The sequence below is a fragment of the Eschrichtius robustus genome, chromosome 15 (genome assembly GCF_028021215.1).
Source record: "Eschrichtius robustus isolate mEscRob2 chromosome 15, mEscRob2.pri, whole genome shotgun sequence".
Lineage (NCBI taxonomy): Eukaryota > Metazoa > Chordata > Mammalia > Artiodactyla > Eschrichtiidae > Eschrichtius > Eschrichtius robustus.
This window is the reverse complement of record NC_090838.1, coordinates 40,538,404-40,556,860: the sequence shown is the minus strand read 5'-3', so window position 1 is coordinate 40,556,860 and position 18,457 is coordinate 40,538,404. Positions and strand designations below refer to the sequence as shown.

Genomic DNA, 18,457 nt, shown 5'->3' with positions numbered 1-18,457 from the left:
TAATCTGATTATAATGAAAAATGATTTCAATTTTCCTTTGGAAAATACTGTTTGCTAAATTGATAACAATTCAAACACAGTTTCAATGGAAACATTCAACAGAAAATGCAGCTTTTAGAAATATTTATCGAATATCCCTTTCTATTATTTGGTAGGTAGAAAAGGATAAGCTTGGCCTACTCCACTGCCTTACTACCTGCACTTGGCATTTGGCATCTTCCTGCATTTCAGCATCACTATTGCCACATCTCTGCATTACTGACCAACATCTTGTAAAATGCGCATACCCCTGTGACCAGTCTGGCCTTTTACAATCTTATCTTTCTCCTCACCAGCATTCACCGCAGTGGGAGGCAAATGCAGTGTTTGTTTCAGAAAGTTACCGATGGTCACTAATGCCTCTAGGAGACTAGTGTGGAGACTCCAGTGGATGTGGATGTAACTGAGAAACAATTGCCCTGAAGTCTCCACTAGGACAGAAGAATTCTCCAGAAGGTGACATAGCCTATTTCCAGCAGCTGTGCCATGCACTTTTGTTCCATTCAGTAGAGAAATGGTCCTCTGAATCCCAACTCAGAAACCCTCTTAGTCCTTTCAAACCTCATTTTTCATTGTGTTGTAACCTTTTGATTAGCTTTACCTTTACTCTGAAAACACAGCCTTTTCTCATTTTGACCAACCAAACCCCAACTGTTCTTCTTGAGCCTACCTCCTACTCTGGTCCTACTTCTTCCATAAATTTTCCCTAACCACTCTCTATAGTGCCCCTATGGTCCACAGTGACCTTGCCCTCAGTTCCCTGGGCACTTGCTAGTAACAAGACATCTCTTATTTAAACTGTTCAGTTTTAATTTTACTTTTTAAAGCAGTACATTTTACGTTTACTAATTTATGTATGATTTCTATACTGAAGTCCCATCTGCCAATTAAACTGTCCTTCACAGTAGAGACTACAGTATACTTCCTTGTGTCTCCTGCCTACAATGAAAGATCAATGCTATGGATAGAGAAGGCGCTCAATAAATTTTTAGTTAATTAATCAAATTAAGTGCTGTAGGGCTTCCCTGGTGGCGCAGTGGTTGAGAATCTGCCTGCCAATGCAGGGGACACGGGTTCGAGCCCTGGTCTGGGAAGATCCCACATGCCGCGGAGCAACTAGGCCCGTGAGCCACAACTACTGAACCTGCGCGTCTGGAGCCTGTGCTCCGCAACGAGAGAGACCGCGACGGTGAGAGGCCTGCGCACCGCGATAAAGAGTGGCCCCCGCTTGCCACAACTAGAGAAAGCCCTCGCACAGAAACGAAGACCCAACACATCCATAAATAAATTAATTAATTAATTAAAAAAAAAAAATTAAGTGCTGTAAATAAAAGGTGTTTAAATGTAACACATTAAACAACTATAAGAGATAGCTAGGATCTTCTGTATTAGAATCACTCTTACATAACTGTTTCCATACAGTGGACATTCTGACATTTATACATGTTTTATGACCCTATAAAACAAATCTTTAGATGTATAGCTTTTCTCCATTACAAAGTAATGTATGCAACAGACAACCTGAAGCCCATCCCTAAGCCTCACCAAAACCCTGATTTCAGCACACTTGAGTCATCTGCAAACCACAGCTTCAGTATCTCTGGCCTGGATGATCCTTAAGAAAACTCCCAGTTCTAACGTTTTAGGTATTCTACAGTGCTGGGAATACCACTTAGTCTTTCTCTCTGCCTCCTAGCTTGCTCCTCGCCGTGGAAAAGGATAAAGTAACTGAAGGCTACATACTATGTACTAATGGCTGGGGTCATTTTGTCACTGAGTTGGGAAGAAAGCCTTTTTTCAGAGCTGCCCTCAAACGAGACCCTTTCTCTAGCTCCTGCTCCCATGTGAGGAAATTCATGAGGACAAAACTCCCACTCCCAATCCTGTAATCTAGCTGCCTCATCAGGGACTGGTTGGAAATTCAGCCGAATTAAAGATGGAGAGTAGGACACCCCTTGTCTTTCTAAAGCCTTGCTATTCTAAGTAGGGTCCGCGGACAGCTGCAACAGCATCACCCAGGAGCAGAATCTCAGGCCCCACCCCAGACCTACTGAGAAAGGATCTGCAGTTTAACAAGGTCTTCAGGTGAGTCGCATAGACACTTACATTTGTGATGATCTAGGGGCTAAGCTAGCACAGCTCGACAGGGTAGCCATATCCACGTGTGCCCATTTAAACTTAAATTACGTAAATAAAATCCAAAATTCATTTCCTCAGCTGAGCTAGCCACATCTCAAGTACTCAACAGCCCCACGTGCTAGTGGTCACACTACTGGACAGCAAATATGCAGAACGTTCTCATTCTCCTGAAAGTTCCACTGGATAGCACTGAACGCAGACTGTTTTCCAATCCACCTTTAGTAGTGAACCCTACACATTAGGGTAGAAAAAAGCTGATAACTCCATTTTAATCCAATCCAGCCCCAGAGTCTATTTCTCTTACAAGAGAGGGCGATCAATCAGGTTCAGCCAAGCCCTGCTATCTGGAAAGCAAATACACCAAATCAAGACTGATCCTTTCCCAAAATGAGCAGCTCTAAGAGTATAAGTCTAAAAAGTTTCAAAAGGCAACCTCCTTTGTAACTAAAAGAAGCATCAATTGCAAAGTCAACTGTTAGAGAAATAATGGATGTTTACCTTTCCCACTGGCTTTTTTTTTTTTTTTTTGCCAGTATCACACTGTTTTGATTACTGTAGGTTTTTTGTTTTTTTTTTTAATATTTATTTATTTACTTGGCTGTGCCAGGTCTTAGTTGTGGCACATGGGATCTTCGTTGCCGCATGCGGGATCTTCCCTGCGGCACCTGGGATCTTTAGTTGCAGCATGTGGGATCTAGTTCCCTGACCAGGGATCGAACCCGGGCCGCCTGCATTGGGAGCGTGGAGTCTTACTCACGGGACCACCAGGGCAGTCCCCCCATTGGCTTTTATTGCCTTGAAAAGAGCTTTAAAAAGATTATCTGAGCAAAAGCTACTATACTGATACCATTTCCTGAGCAATAGTTCTGGTAGGCATCCAAATGACTGGAGAGGTTTGTTACAACACAGACTGCTGGGTCTGACCACCAGTTGCAGATTCAGTAAGTCCTGGGTAGACCCAAGAATTTGTCTTTCTAACCCATTTCCAGCCACCGATGATGCTGAGCCAGGGTCTACACTTTGAGAACCCAGAGTAACACAAACACTGGAAAGATTAGAACTTCAAACTTGCCTACGCATGAACATGGTGCCAGGCAAAAGTGCAGAAGCCCGTTCAGAGAAAGCAGGCTGAAATCAAATGAGCCAGCACTGCATGCTCTCAGCCTCATCTCCAGAATGAGATATACCAGAGCATCAGAAGCAGAGCAGGCCGTGGAAGAAACACCAAGTAAGAAATGGTCTTTGAAAAATGAGGCCTTGATTAACTTTCCCTCACGTCTCAAAGGGGCAGCCTCCGTCTATTACCTATTAACTTCATAAATCTCTGAAAACCAGCTTCTACATCCCATTCCCCTCCCCCAAACTCTGTTAAACCAGAAATGTTTAACGCCTCCAGTGATCGCCTAATTGCCCAAACCAGAGGGTCTTCATCTCCACTTTTACTGACCTTTCCATAACAACCTGTCCACCTCAGAAATTCTCACCTGCTTCGGCCTCCGTGGTTCATCTTTTATCTAACGAAACTCTCAGCCTCTTTAATGGGAGCTCCTCAGACTGCTTTTTTTCCTTCTCAAGGGGAAAAAAGACTATGACAGAAGTTACAAAGGAAGAAATGGGCCCCTTCCCGGAACACAGGCCAAGATCTGCATTAAATAAGAATGAGAAGATTCTGCAAATGTCCTTGGTTTAGGGATCATGCTTGCTGCTCTCTTGATTTGTAGGCCTCCTTCTACATATTAAAAGGAAATCTTTTTTCTTTGTATCCTAAATAAGGTAAAAGAAAGATGTAACTGGATTTCAACATCAGCCCACAATTTCTGCACCAGGGAAGCTATCAAAAAAGTAGACTACCCCCTTCCATAGGCACAGGGCTGAAGGTATCGATAGCATAGATCTTATCTAGAAATTGCTTGGCACTAGAACTGACAGGGAATGAAAAGCACATGAAACCTTTTGACCAATCCCTGTTCTCACATTCTGAAATTTCCATCACATTGCAATTAAAAGGATGAAAAAGGGTCTGGCCCAATACGGGAGATAACGGAGATAACCTGAAGTCTGGCAGACCTCCTATAGTCTCCTTAGCATTTCCTGCTACAGGCACATCCTTCCCACAGGTGTTCCCCAAAGAATCTACCTAAAGTGATTAACTCTCAAAGTTCAACTATTGTCTTTATGGGAATTATTCCAAAAGCTTTGGCCTTTGTCCTGACTTTCAGCCAGTCCCTCTCCACTAGAAATTTTCAGCAATTACCCCAACATCATCTCAAGCTACTATGTGAATAAGATAGCTTCAATGTACCTTCCAACCATAAATACTATGATTGCACCTAAACTTCGCTCCAAACTGGCTCAACTTCCTGCCCACCTTCCTCTGCCAGTGGCAGTGGTGTTCCCTCAGAGCAGTCCATGGGCATGGGTCACCTTCAGGGTCAACTCTCAGTCTTCCCTCACTCATCACGTCCCACAGAATGAATGAGACACAAGGATGACTGCCTTGACACCTTTATATCCTTCATAAGTTTGCTGCTATGTGCAAAGCAGGCACACAAAAAAGAGGTAAACTAAACCATATTTTTAAACCATAATTCCTAAATCTAAGCCCCCCTCTCCATCTCAACAGTCACAAACTTTATTTAATCCTACATTACACTCCCCCAAATTATTCAAAGAGCCTATAGTCTGGTCTTCTTTTCACCAATCTTTCCCCATTTAAGTCCATCCTCCACACAGCTACCAGTTTTCTTTCTAAAAGCAATGTCACTCTCCTGTTCGAAAACCTTTAACGTCTCTCCATTACTCAAAGTTCAAACTTTTTATTTGACATCCACAACCCTTCATGATCGGGTCCAAATTATCCCTCCAACCATATTTCACCACTCTCTGTCATGTATCTGAACGTGCCTTCATGTCAGCAAACAGAGACTGTCTCCTTTGCCTGGAGTACTACCATCCATCCCTTCCTCCCTATTCCCTACTCCCCAATCTAAGTAACTTCTACCCTTATCCGCCATTTCTTCTGTGCTCCCACTGAGCTAACACTTGTCATCCTGTATCGTAATTATGTACAACAGTTGAACATTCTATTAAAGGGTTCTCCTTAAGGTGGAACTCTGCCTCACTCAACAGGGCCTGGCAGATTGTTCGCAGGTGGCACCAATTGTCTGCTGAATAAAAGAGCTTACAAATCCAAAATAAAATCTTTCAAAGTTTTTATTACTTTTGGGAGGCTATACAAATTATTTCAGCAATGCAGTCACTGTGCAAAATATTTCTGGAACTCTCTTCTGCCATTTGGAATTGCCTTGTGAGCTTGTTTACTCTCCAGAAAAGAAAATCAGTCCCCTTACTTTATACTCATGAAACATTTTCACCCAAAAATAGTAGAGCCAAGTTTGAGTACTGTCATCCTCCACCCACCACACTTCATCACATGGATTTGTTCCAAATAAGTTCCGGCCCTTTCAAACAAAAAAATATTCCTTCAAAGGATAAAAACTTGCCGTCACTAACATCATGCCACAGGCCCTTAAGGCAAATTCAAATGGAAACGCAAGAAGTTTTGCCAATGGTAGCACCCATGGAATAAGTGTAGCATCCCAAAAGGCTCCCATTTGATGGTCAAAAGACTTAAGTGTGTATGTTTAGGCACAGGTTTTATTTTTCAAAGAATATTTCATTTTGCCCTGCTGCATATTTGTTACATGAAATTAAAAAATGTGTCTGTTTCTCCAAATTGTAAAAAGGGGGCTAAGTCTTCCAGTTGCTCCCATGAATGCCAAGATCATTGAAAACTAAGTTTAACGACTAATGAATCAATTTCCAAAAATGTAAGATTCTGCTTCCAGGACTTCATTAGAATATTCTTGAGGCAGAAGCACCCTACCCATTAAAGCAGCACCACCCTTCTCCGAGAAAAGGGTTCCATCATTTAAAAGACTGATGCCATAAATACAACAAAGGGACAGGTCCCTACTTTGCTTAATTCAACATGTATTGAGCACCTGCTGGGTGCTCCTCCCCAGTCCAGGTGATCCAAGAAAAAGAGAGATAAAAGGACACAGCCTTAGCACTCAAGCTTTCAGAATCATTTTCAGACAACATCTTGCCAAAGCACTGAATCCATTCACAACCACCCATCTCTGGTGAAGCAGTTTACACGCATGACTCTATTTACACTCCTGAATTGACTGGGGGCAGATAAATCTCTTTATCCTCATATCATCCCTGTGGGAAAGGAGAAAGCTTGATCCTTCCCATCGCTGGGCTGGGAAAATTGAGGAAGCAGCCGTGGAGGGATGGCCCTCACCTTTCCTCGTCCCCTCCCGACCAGCACCAGAGGCGGAAGCCAGGATTTCTGACATCCCAGTCCAAGCCCGCTAGTTCAGTGAGAAGGAAGAATCAAACTCCTGCTCCTTCCCGCAGAAACGCACACGGACCCAGACACCGCCCGGCCCCATCTCCTGAGAACTGCAGGTGAAGGCACGGTAATGGTGGACAGAAGAGGCGGAGGAGAGAGAAGGGGCGCGCTCGCGTTCCCCCCTCCGCCGTCCCCCTGTGTCCCGACAAGTCGCTGCCAAGGCAACCCGAGGCCACAGGGCCGGGGACCCCCTACTCCCCGCATACGACGGGTACCTTCGAATATTCCTGAGCCAGCTTCTGGTACTTCCCCTGCAACTCTGCCGAGGCCATGGCCTCCCCCGCCCCGTCCAGGCCAGGATGCCCAAGGCCGCTCAGCCCCGCCCCCTCGCCCCCAACCCCAGACACGCTGCCGGGTACGGTTCCGCCAGAGCCTGCCCGCTCTGCCACCACCGCCGCACCTCCTCCTCCACTTCCGGGTTCGCCCGGTGAGAGGAAGGCGGAGTGGGGCCGGGGGCGGAGCGACCACCGGGGGCGGGGCAACGTCTTGACATCACGGCCCCCACCCTTCCGCGCCCGAGCACGTGCGCGCGCAGGCTCCCCGGCGCTCCTGGGCTCCGCCTCTGGGACCGGGGGGCGCCATCTTGACGCATGGTCCAAGATGGCGGCCTAGAACAGGGAAGGAGAGAATGAAAAGGGGAAGAGAATGATGAGAGCCCACAGAATGGGCGGGGGGCGGTGGAGAGGGGCGGTGGTTGCGAAGAACCGAGGACCGGAAGAAGAAACATTCTAAGCGCATCAAGAATTCTGGCCGGACACAACGCCCTCCCCCGCTGGTTCCCATGGCAAGCGTCTGGCGTTTGATGGTTACGTCTTTCAGAAGGTGCACTGAGAGAAAGACCTCTATATTCCGCTACCTCGTTTTCCGGATATGGTAGCCCCGGACATGCCCTGCACTGTAAACTCTCAGACCTCCCCCGAATTTATAACGCTCGCTGTTGCCACCCTCGCCTGCTCCAGACCGGACAAACCTCCATTGTCTTATATTTTGACACTGAGATGTCTTTGTGTCCATTCTCTACCCACTCCATTCGCCCACCCCTGCCACCATACGGGGACATCAGAGCTTTTTCTCAGTGGACTGGGAAACAAACCTTTAGGAAATTTAAGGGAATGACCCCTGCCGCGCATGCAGAGAGAGTGGAAGTTAAGGACAAATAACTGGACGATTGAAGCAAAAAATAGTCTGCCTGAAACATTTTATGCCGCTTCATTCATTAAATATGTTTTGAGGACGTATTATGTGTTAGATATTCTAAGCATTGCATTTATTGCAACATTGAAATGTTCATAGAGGAATGAATACATAAATTCAGAATATATGTTTGCCATAAATTACAACACAGCAGTTTAAAACTATAACCTAGATCTGTATATATCTGCATATATCTGTATATATCAACATGACAAAACTGTTAAATGTAAAAAGCAAATTGCAGTATACTACAGCATGAAAAGATACATTTAAAAAATATGAAGCAACATTTGTACTGCTCATGGACACATGAACAGGTACTAAAAATAGAGAAACAAGAACTGGAAGGATACACATCAAATTCTGGGTTGTGATTGCCTCTAGTGAGAAAAAAGAAAGGGGAATGAAAAAGAACAAAGGAGCATAAACTTCATTTTCATTTAATTTTTTTCAAGTAAATGTGACAAGATGTTAACATTTATTATCCAGGTAATAGGTACAGGGATGTTAGTTATTTTGGCATTTTAGAATGCTTGAAATTTTCCATGATTAAAAAAACTGCTATCCTGGTTTCTTGTTTGACTATGAGTAAGCCTGGGATTTTATAGTGAAGGCCTGAGCCCATTATGCACTTTTCAGCCATTATAATGTGTAAAAGGATTACAGACTTTTTAAAATGTTAATTATATTTTTCAATTTGCTAATAGCCAAGTCCTGCTGTCCAGCAAACTTGCAGAAATTTTTTAAAATTATTATTATTAGTTATCCATGGCACCACCAAGCGGCAGAATTAAATATTGTAAGTGTATTTCTGTGGTTTGTAAGGTAACGGAATTTTCAGTTATTTAAAAATAAAATGCCATTTCAGAACTAACATTCCAAAGAAAGAATGTGCAACTTTGGCTATAGAGCCTGTGTAAGTTTATTTTACTGAACTGAGAAGTTTATGTTTCCACTGCTTAACCTGGTTGTTCTGTCAGATGCATTGTTTCCAGATCTCAACTAATAAATCTGAATACATTAAAGTTAGGAATCTATAGACTGAGAACAGTGTGGAACTTCCTATGGTTGTACAGATAATGACCAGTTATGACATTGGGTTACTTAGATGACATTGTCAGTCTCTGAGTGAACATCATTTCCTGGTGCGGTAGAGTCATATGTTCTCTATCTTTGCATACAACTGAAAGTCAAGAACTTCTTTCAAGCTTCGAAGCTCTGTCCTTTGAAATCATACATTCTACTTCATAATAACCTGCTATGTGCAGCAGCTATTACAGTGACATTGGGAGACCAGCTAGCCCCACCAATACCTCCCCATACAGTCATTAAGATAACTAAGTAAAGATTTTCTCTGGCCTGGTTTCACATCCCCATGGCCAGTCACCACACTTGATTATTGAGGTAATGGACAACAAAGAGTGCTTATATGGGTGGATATAAGGAAAGGATTAAAGAAGGCAACTTACAGGCCTTTTATTATGACATATTGTTTTTGTTATTTATTTTTTTAATCCAGTGGGAAAATATATGTCACTCTACAATGAAATTAAAAGAAGGTAGGGAAGGAATAAAAGAAAGAAAAGAACTTCCCTCCACATGAGTTTTTCCTGAGCAGTTAGCTCCAAAGTTTACATTTTTGTAACGAGTACTCAGTGAGACAAAATCTGAAGACTTGCAACTTTAAGGAGCTCTACAAAACATGGGAATTCTGGGCTTGAAATTTTGTAACTTTTTCCTTTGGCCATGCCCTCATGCTTTGCCTATCTCAGTCACAGCAAGACAGAAGAATGACAGAATAAGCCCAGAGCCCTGACATACCTTGTCCAAAATCACATGAAAGACACTGGCAGAAGCAAAACTAGAACCCAGGTCCTTCGCCTCCACTGCAGGCTGTATTTTCTCTGTTTGGTTTAGTGCCCACATGTGGTAAACCCTTTACTATTTAGTTTAAACAATAAGGTGAATGAGTCCTAGATTAGAGGTAAGGATACCAAAGGGTATGTTATGTTCCTTGGTATTTATTTGGACTTGTACCTTCATGAAATAGATACCTTTAGAGCTGTTTAAAGGGAAGGGGGTGGGGCTGGTCTAAGTATCCAGGGGTCTTTCTCATAACCCAAGGGAAAGGTCCAGGAGGTGGGTGGGGTGCAGGTGAGAAGCAGAAACATTTTACTGCTCACACCTCATTTCTGACCCCTGCTCTCCTCTGTGTTTTCACTTCATAGTTGTTTTTTTCCCTTCTGGTTTTCTCTGCTGCCCAGTCTTACAGGAGGAAATGGTCACATCCAACATCCAGATTTATATACATTAATCTATAAGATTTTTTTAAGTTTATAACTGTATTCTACATGTATTTATATAGCCTTGCATTTTTAGAAAGAAGACTGTTATTCACTATTTTCTTCCCAAGCCAATCCATTAGCAAGACCCAAATCTGTCCACTATTTTCCACCTCTATTGCTACTATCTCTTGTCTGGATGCCTCAAAAAGCCTCCCACTGGCCTCGCAGCGTCCATCCTTGCCCAACTGCAATCTTTCCTCCACAGAGCACCCAGTGTGATCTTCTGAAGCATAACACTTATTAATTAAAACCTTCTAGAACCCACAGAGCACTTAGAACAAAGTCCATATTCCTTACCATGTTAATAAGCCTTTACATAGTCTGGTCCCTGTGACCTCCCCGCTTCAAGTTCCAAAAGGGCAATAGCAAAGCCTCAAGTCTTCTTAAGGTCTAGGCTCTAGAATTTGTACATCACTGCTGCCATATTCTACTGATCAAAGCAAATCACACAGCCAGACCAGATTGATGGGAGTGGAGAAATACACACTGCCTCTTGATAGAAGGGGCACAAAGATCAATTGTAAAGGGTATGAACACAGAGAACCCTGATTCACTGGGGTACATTATTAGAACAATCTACCACCCTTCACCTCCTACACTACCCTTCTTTCTGTTCCTCAGTCTTCAGAAACTTTGTACCTGTTTTTCTCCAGTGGAGCTCCAGAATTTCTCTGTAGGAGGAATTTAGGAGGATAGATCTAGTTGGAAGAGGGAACTGGGTAGGAGACATTTAGAGCTGAGTTTGGATAGTGAACTCACTGAACTTATTTAAGATGGTTCGAGGGAGCTAAACCCCAGACACCACCAGCCTTTCCTTGGTGCTGCTGCTCATTATACTTGGCCTAGCCTTTCCTGGATCTGGGTATGATTGCATCCCCATCATTCAGGTCTTGGCCCACCCATCGCCACTTGGGAGAGACATTCCCGAGCATCTGCTTAAATACTTCCCTTTCCCATCTCTCTGTGCTCTATTGTTTTATTTTCACCATAAAACTTATTGCCACTTGAAATCACCTGAGGCAAATCAGCAGCTTTTGTAAAACCCTCCATGTATGTATCTCGTCTTCTAGGACTCTAAGCAACTTCTCCAGAAGGGCTCTGGGGGCCCTGTCTGTGCAGAGCTATCTGCAGACCTAACATTCTAGGTTAGACAGAAAAATGGCCTCTCAAAGATATCCACGTTCTAGTCTCTGGCGCCTATGTTCAGGTACATACAATTAAGGTTGCACATGGAATTAAGGTTGCTAATCAGCTTTCCAAAGAGAGAACCAAAGAGATGGCAGCATGAAAAGGAATCAGCCCAACGTTGCTGGCTTTGAGGATAGAGAAAGGAGGCCACAAGCCAAGGAATGCAGGTGGCCTCTAGAAGCTGGTGAAAGAAAGAAAAGGAATTCTCCCCTAGAACCTCCAAAAGGAACACAGCCCTGCCAAGAGACTGATTTTAGCTCAGTGCGACCCCTTTCTGACTTCTAACCTCCGACACTGTGAGATGACAAATTCGCGTTGTTTTAAACCACTAAGTTTGGAGTGATTTGCTACACCAGTAACAGGAAAGTAAATAACCCCTATAGTTGAGGTAACTCATAGTGCTACACTCAGCTCCTTTCTTCTACTGTGACCTGAGGTCATTGATCATCCATGGCTCAGAGTCATCCCAGCCACATTCTTCCCAGTGCCCAGCCACACACTGTATATTACCATGGCTACACTGCAATACTGTGACAGGTAAAACAGTGGTGCATGGGAGCAGGCTCATACTGGCTTGAGAGAGCCAATTGTTAAATTTTCAGGAGTTGTGCAAGTTAGTTATTAAACGCAGCCATCATTAAAGATTAAATTATATGAACGTTAAATAAGTTATATTACAAAGATAACCATTCAAAACTCATCACTTCCTTATTTTACTATATTTACTATATTTAACTCTGATCTAAGCTCTTGAAATTACTTTTATTGTATCTATACAATACTATACAGCGGTGTGCTATGCATATCTTTGCAACTCTGCATTCAGTGACATCATGTTGGTAGCTTGAAACTGACCATCATGGGAGGATTTACACCATGGAAATAGGCAAATGCTACAAATCTGGGCTCCCTCCACCCCAGAGCCAGTTACACATTTGCCACCTGTGTATAGGACATTTGATACCTGACTTTGGAGTGTTACCTACAACTTCAGGGTGCTCTTTGTATTTTCCACAACGAAGGCCATGAACATCTGCGCGAGGCAAAACCCAGGAACTACTGAGGCAAAATTCATCTGCTAGGCCCCTGAGGTCTCAGAGTCTGGGTCTAATTCATCTTTATTTTCCTAATGCAATGAGTGCTCAAGAAATGACAACTGAATAGAGAGAAGAATCCATAGTTTCTTCAAGGTGAAAAGTGACACCTAACTTGAACAAGGCCCTTTCGATCACAGAATGACAAACACTCTTATTTTCTCTATAATTAATGAGTTATCATTATTAGGTAATTAATTTAAATCAATAGGAAATGTTTCATAAATGTTAGTAGCTGCTATCATTACAATTATTACTTTTAACCCACAATCTATCCAAGTCCATTAACATATCAATGTTCTTCTATATTAGGTATCTTTTTTCTTAAAGTCAGGTGAGCAAAGTCTTATATTTACCTTTTGAATAATACTTGATTATGAGAGCTTTTCTTGTCTTAGCCTTTTAAAAAGTTTCTAACAATCAGAGCTGGGAAAACTGGACAGCTACATGTAAAATAAAATTAGAACATTCCTTCATTTACTAAATACAAAAGTAAACTCAAAATGGTTTAAAGACCATAAAACTCCCAGAAGTAAACATAAGTGAAACACTCTGACATAAATCATAGCAATATTTTCTTAGGTCAGTATATGTATGTGTATATATACATGATAGACTGTTACTCAGCCATAAAAACAGAATGAAATACTGCCATTTGCAGCAATGTGGATGGACCTAGAGAATATTATGCCTAGGGCTAAGGCAGACAGAGAAAGACAAATACTATATGATATCACTCATATGTGAAATCTAAAAAATAATACAAATGAATGCATATACAAAGTAGAAACAGAGTCACAGACATAGAAAACAAATTTATGGTTACCAAAAGGGAGAGGGAAAGAGGGAGGGACAAATTAGGGGTATAGAATTAACAAACTACTATACATAAAATAGATAAGCAACACGGATTTACTATATAGCACAGGGAATTATACCCAATATCTTATAATAGCCTACAATAAAATATAATCGGCAAAAAACTGAATTACTGTGCTGTACACCTGAAACTAACATAATATTGTAAATCAACTATATGTTGATGAAAAAAGTTCCTAACAATCAATAAGCCCAATTAAAATTTTTCACTAGCAAATTAAAGACAAATAATTATTTTTCTTGCCTTTCCTATATGACAATGAGAGAAAGTTGGTAAAAGAAGTTTCTTCTTTACAGAACAATTTCATATAATAAATATGGAGGGATAATAGAATTTTTAAAAATAAATTTATTTCTTTATTTTTATTTATTTTTGGTTGCGTTGGGTCTTTGTTGCTGCTCGTGGGCTTTCTCTAGTTGCGCGGAGCAGGGCTACTCTTCATTGCGGTGCGCAGGCTTCTCATTGTGGTGGCTTCTCTTGTTGCGGAGCATGGGATCTAGGCACGCGGGCTTCAGTAGTTGTGGCACGTGGGCTCCAGCAGTTGTGGCTCGCAGGCTCTAGAGCACAGGCTCAGTAGTCGTGGTGCACTGGCTTGGTTGCTCCGAGGCACGTGGGATCTTCCCGGACCAGGGATCGAACCCGTGTCCTCTGCATTGGCAGGTGGATTCCTAACCAATGTGCCACCAGGGAAGTCCCTAGAATTTTTAAAAATCATCATTTTGCAATTCCTAACAAGACTCAAGGCAAAGATCATTTGAAACCATTGGATGAAGAGTTGATGGGGAAGTTTACACTGAGGGGATCAGGTCACAACCACCTGGAGCTACATAGTGTCTTAATTAAGAGTGGGGCAACCATGCCACTTATGGACTTTCCAATGCAGTATAGGATGAACTATACAGCACCACTTCTGAAGCATACTTGCCAAAGTATTTAAACTGAATCTCATCCGGATTTTAGACCAAACTTCTAGTTTATAAGAAACCCAGGAGTTAGAGGGAAAAGTTAAGCAACACTACAGAGGAGCTAATGGACATATGCAGAGTGTAGAACTATTGGACCATAAGAAAAGGAAGAGCAGGGGTGCTTCTGAGAAGAGACTTGGGGTTTTCTTACAAAGTTAAACATACACATTCACTGTGACTAGTTATTTCACTCCAGGGTGTTTACCCAAGAGAAATGAAAACATACATCCACAAAAAGAGTTATACAAAAGTATTCACAGCAGCTTTTTTCTTAGTAGCCCAAATTGGAAACAATTTAGATGTCTAGCAACAGGAGTGTGCCTAAGCAAATTGTGGTACGCGCATGTTATGGACTGCAACTTACGATAAAGGGAACATGCAACAACGTGGATGAACTTCAAAAACATTATGCTGAGCGCAAGAAGCTGTACACAAAAAAAGTACATACTGTATATTTCCATCTTATATGAAATTCTGGAACAGGCAGAGCTTATTCACAATGAAAGAAATCAGAGCAGTGGTTGGGGGTGAGGGGAGAGTTTACTGTGAAGGCACAGGAGGAAACTTTCTGAGGTGATAGAACTGTTCTCTTTCTTACAAGGTCCTACTGTATAGCACAGGGAACTATGTTCAATGTCTTGTAATAACCTATAATGGAAAAGAATCCAAAAAAGAATAGATATGTGTACATATGTATAAATGAATCACTTTGCTGTACACTTGAAACAACATTGTAAATCAACTATACTTCAATTTAAAAAACTATCTTGATAAGGATATGGGTTACCAGGTGTATACATTTATCAAAACTCGCCGAATTGTATGCTTAATACCTGTGCATTTCACTATATATAAGGATAAGTCAATTAAGAGGGAAGGAGGCAGGAGGAGAGAGAGAGAGAAAGCAAACAACTGCAAAACAAGTTTTATATTCAAAGAAACTTGAATGTAGACTGCTTGTATGGGCATTTAGATGGCTCCAAGGGGTTTTTAGGTGTAATAATTGTGTATGGTTAGGTAAGAAAATGCCCAGTTTTTAGAAACGCCTACTTCAGTATTCAAGATAAAGTGACATGATGTCTGGATTATAATATTTAAGGGGAAAAAAAGGCAACTAAAAAATGAATGGGATACATAAAGCAAGAGTGACAAAATCTTGATAATTCCAGAACCTGGGTGGTGAGTAGATGGAAATATTGTTCTCTTCTCCCTATTTTTGTGTATATTTGAAAACTTTTGTAATAAAAAAATTGAACTGTCCTAGGTGAACAAAGACAGAATATAATACCCACAGTGTAAAAGCAGAAAATATATGGAAACTCTCAATGTTATGTTTTCTTTCATTATCAGACCAAGGATCAATTTTCCCCTTTTTTCTGCCTTGGCGGGATTTTTCACTGTTGATTAAAATTCACACATTCCAAGATCATAGTTACGAATGGATTATAATAATCACCTTTATTTCATATTTCCATCAACAGTTATTGAGAAATAACCATTAATATGCCCCGCTGAGAATGTTCCAAAAGCATCCCCTAACGCCCAATTACTCTCCCCGGAGAAGGCGTCACTGGCTCCGCAGAGTGGTTCTTTCTGCCTGGTATAATCTCTTGTTGCCAGCAGGGGGCGCGCACTCACCGAATTTGTTTAGGAAAGATAAAAATCAGACGACAGTCCGACTGGCTGATTATGAATCTTTCGGTGCGCCTAAGACCAGTGTTTGTAATTGTTTAGGCACGTCTCTAGTGACCTCATCCCACTACACCTGAGTCTTTTTGGGGAAACAATTAGCCTGTTTGAACAGAACAGGCAAGGCAAATTAGTAACTGGAAAATTAGTCATTCTACCGGATGCGATGGGACATCCTGTATTCCCTTGCGGCTTAGAGTTAGGGTGTGGACCCTTCTTCTTCACCTGGTGGCTGGGAAAGGAGACAAGTCACGCCTCTCCGCAGGGCGCAGCCCTTCCTTTGTCCTGGGTAGGCTGGGCGGGCAGAGCAGGAAGGAAGCGGGCCTTGGTGGACAGGGCTTCCCTGGGACAGATGAGGGGTCCCTCTGGCTCGCAGCCTCCTGAGCCATGAGAGGCGGCCTTCGGAAGCCTCTGGGCTGGAGAAGACCCCGAAGAGGTCGTACCATGTGCTCTGCCAACCCTGGGAGGGGATTCCCCAGCACATCCTGGGCCCTCTTCCGGGCCAAATTCCTGCTCTGTGAGCAAGGCCTTAGAAGACACGGGGCTTGAGGCAGAGGATGAGAAAAGGAGGGCTCGCTCTCACTCAGCTGCAGGCCTTCCCAGCAGAGCCATCACCAGAGGGGGGCCCCGGGTGAGAATAGGACTCCACCGGAGAATTACATTCTGGCCACCATGCCTTTACACCTTCATGTGTTCATTGAACAGGTACCAGTGTGTGTGTGTGTCGGGGGGTGTGCCAGGCCCTGGGATAGGTGGTGGAAGCACCTTCAGGAGCCCACAAACAGCCATCTGGCGGGGGAGGCAGGTCATAAAATCATACTGATACAGCAAAAGCGCTTCAGCAGCTACAGGTACAAAGAGGCTCTGCGCTAACACAGAGGAAAAGAATCTGGACCTTTTGTGAATGGAAAGGAAGAAAGTACCGAGGTTAGGGAGGGTTTACAGAGGAGGTGGGCACTTGGAGATTCAGTCAGCCCGTCAGCCAATAAACGCTTACTGAGTGCCCTGCGTGTTGGGCACAGTTCCAGGCACCGGGACGCATTAGGAAAGAAACAGTCCCAAACCCCTACCCTCTGTGGAGGTGGTGCTGTGGTGAGGGACACAGAGCATGAATAATAAATACAGCCAATACCTACAGGCTAGAATGCTCTCAGGACGGCTGGGGAGGGGGTAGAGTTTATGGTGAGGTGGTCAGGTGAGCCTCATTGAGAAGGTGAGACTTGAGCAAGGACTTCCAGGAAGAGCAGGAATAAGCAGACCCCCTGGGTGCAGGTATCTGGAGGGAGTGTTCCAGGCACAGGGAGCAGGCAGGGCTGGTCCCCGAAGTGAGAATGTGCTGGCGCATTCGAGGAAAGGCAGGAGGCCCATGTGGCTGGAGCAAAGGGGAGAGAATTGGAGAAGGAGTCATTTACAGGTGGTCTTGCAGGCAGTTGTAACAACTCTGGCTTTTACCCTGAGAGAAGTTGGTCATCTTTGGAGCAGTGGTGTACTGGTAAATTGAGTCTCAAAAAAAAGAAGCCCTGGTTTTTTAGCATCTGCCTATTTCTGTGGTGTAAATACTCCCACACAGCTTATTCTAAGCTACCAACGTGACACCACTGACACAGTAGGGAAGACATGTGAGCGTGGTGTCTCACCAGCTGGGACCAGCTCCTCCAGCCCACCATTGCTTTGGAGGGTTTTGAGCAGAGGTGCGACGTGATCTGACTGGTGTCTTAAGGCCACTCTGGCTGCTGTGTTGAGAGCAACTATGGGTGGGGGGGAGGGCAAGGGCCAAAGCAGGGGGCCACTTTGGAAGCTAGTGCTGAGACCAAGGTGAGAGAGGATTGTCTCAGAGGTCAGCAGCAGCGGAGACAGTGAGTCCTAGACAGATTCTTCTGGGTGTATTCTGAAGGAGGTATATTGAAATCCACCTGGTTTCTTGGCAGACTGCATGTGGGGTGTGAGAGAAAGACAGCGATACAGGATGGCCCTGCGGTTTAATGGAAGGCTTGGAGGGGAATGAGCAGAAAGGCATTCCAGGCACAGGGAACAGCATGTGAGAGCCATGTTGTAAGCACACATTGTATTTGGGAAAAAGAAACAAGGAGGGGGTGTGGCCAGTGAGCCCGTTACATGGGCAGAGGCTGCAGACGGGGCTAGAGAAGAGAGTGCACCCCAGAGAGAGCCAGGACTCCGGCTGTAGCCAGGGGACAGCCACTAACGGGGTTTCAGCAGAGAAATATGTGCTTAAGTTCATAAGAAGAAGAAATAACTGGAGAAGCTGGAGGCAGTGAGACCAGTTAGGAAACTGCAGCATCGATCGTTCCAGGAGAGGGAGCGGGAGTCTCACCCAGACAGTGGTGGTGAGGCTGGAGAGAAGAGGAAGAGAAGGAAGAGTCTGATGGCCTGGCACTGGTTCCAAGGCCAACCTTGCATATGGACCACGGAGCACAGTGGGCACTCCGTACCTGTTTGTTCAATAAATTAAGTAATCAGCTGATTGATGTGAGTCTTGTCTTTAT

The 18,457-nt window shown here is 43.5% G+C and overlaps 1 protein-coding gene across 1 annotated transcript in view; it reads right to left on the bottom strand.

The window, feature by feature from the left end:
- The window catches only part of PPP1R21 (protein phosphatase 1 regulatory subunit 21), a 61,021-nt gene extending 54,123 nt beyond the window's left edge, over positions 1-6,898 (bottom strand). The window contains exon 1 of the mRNA XM_068564208.1: positions 6,814-6,898. Within this exon, the coding sequence (XP_068420309.1) occupies positions 6,814-6,870 (57 nt within the window). The 5' untranslated portion in view covers positions 6,871-6,898. The remainder of the gene's footprint in view (positions 1-6,813) is intronic.
- Positions 6,899-18,457: the final 11,559 nt, after the last annotated feature.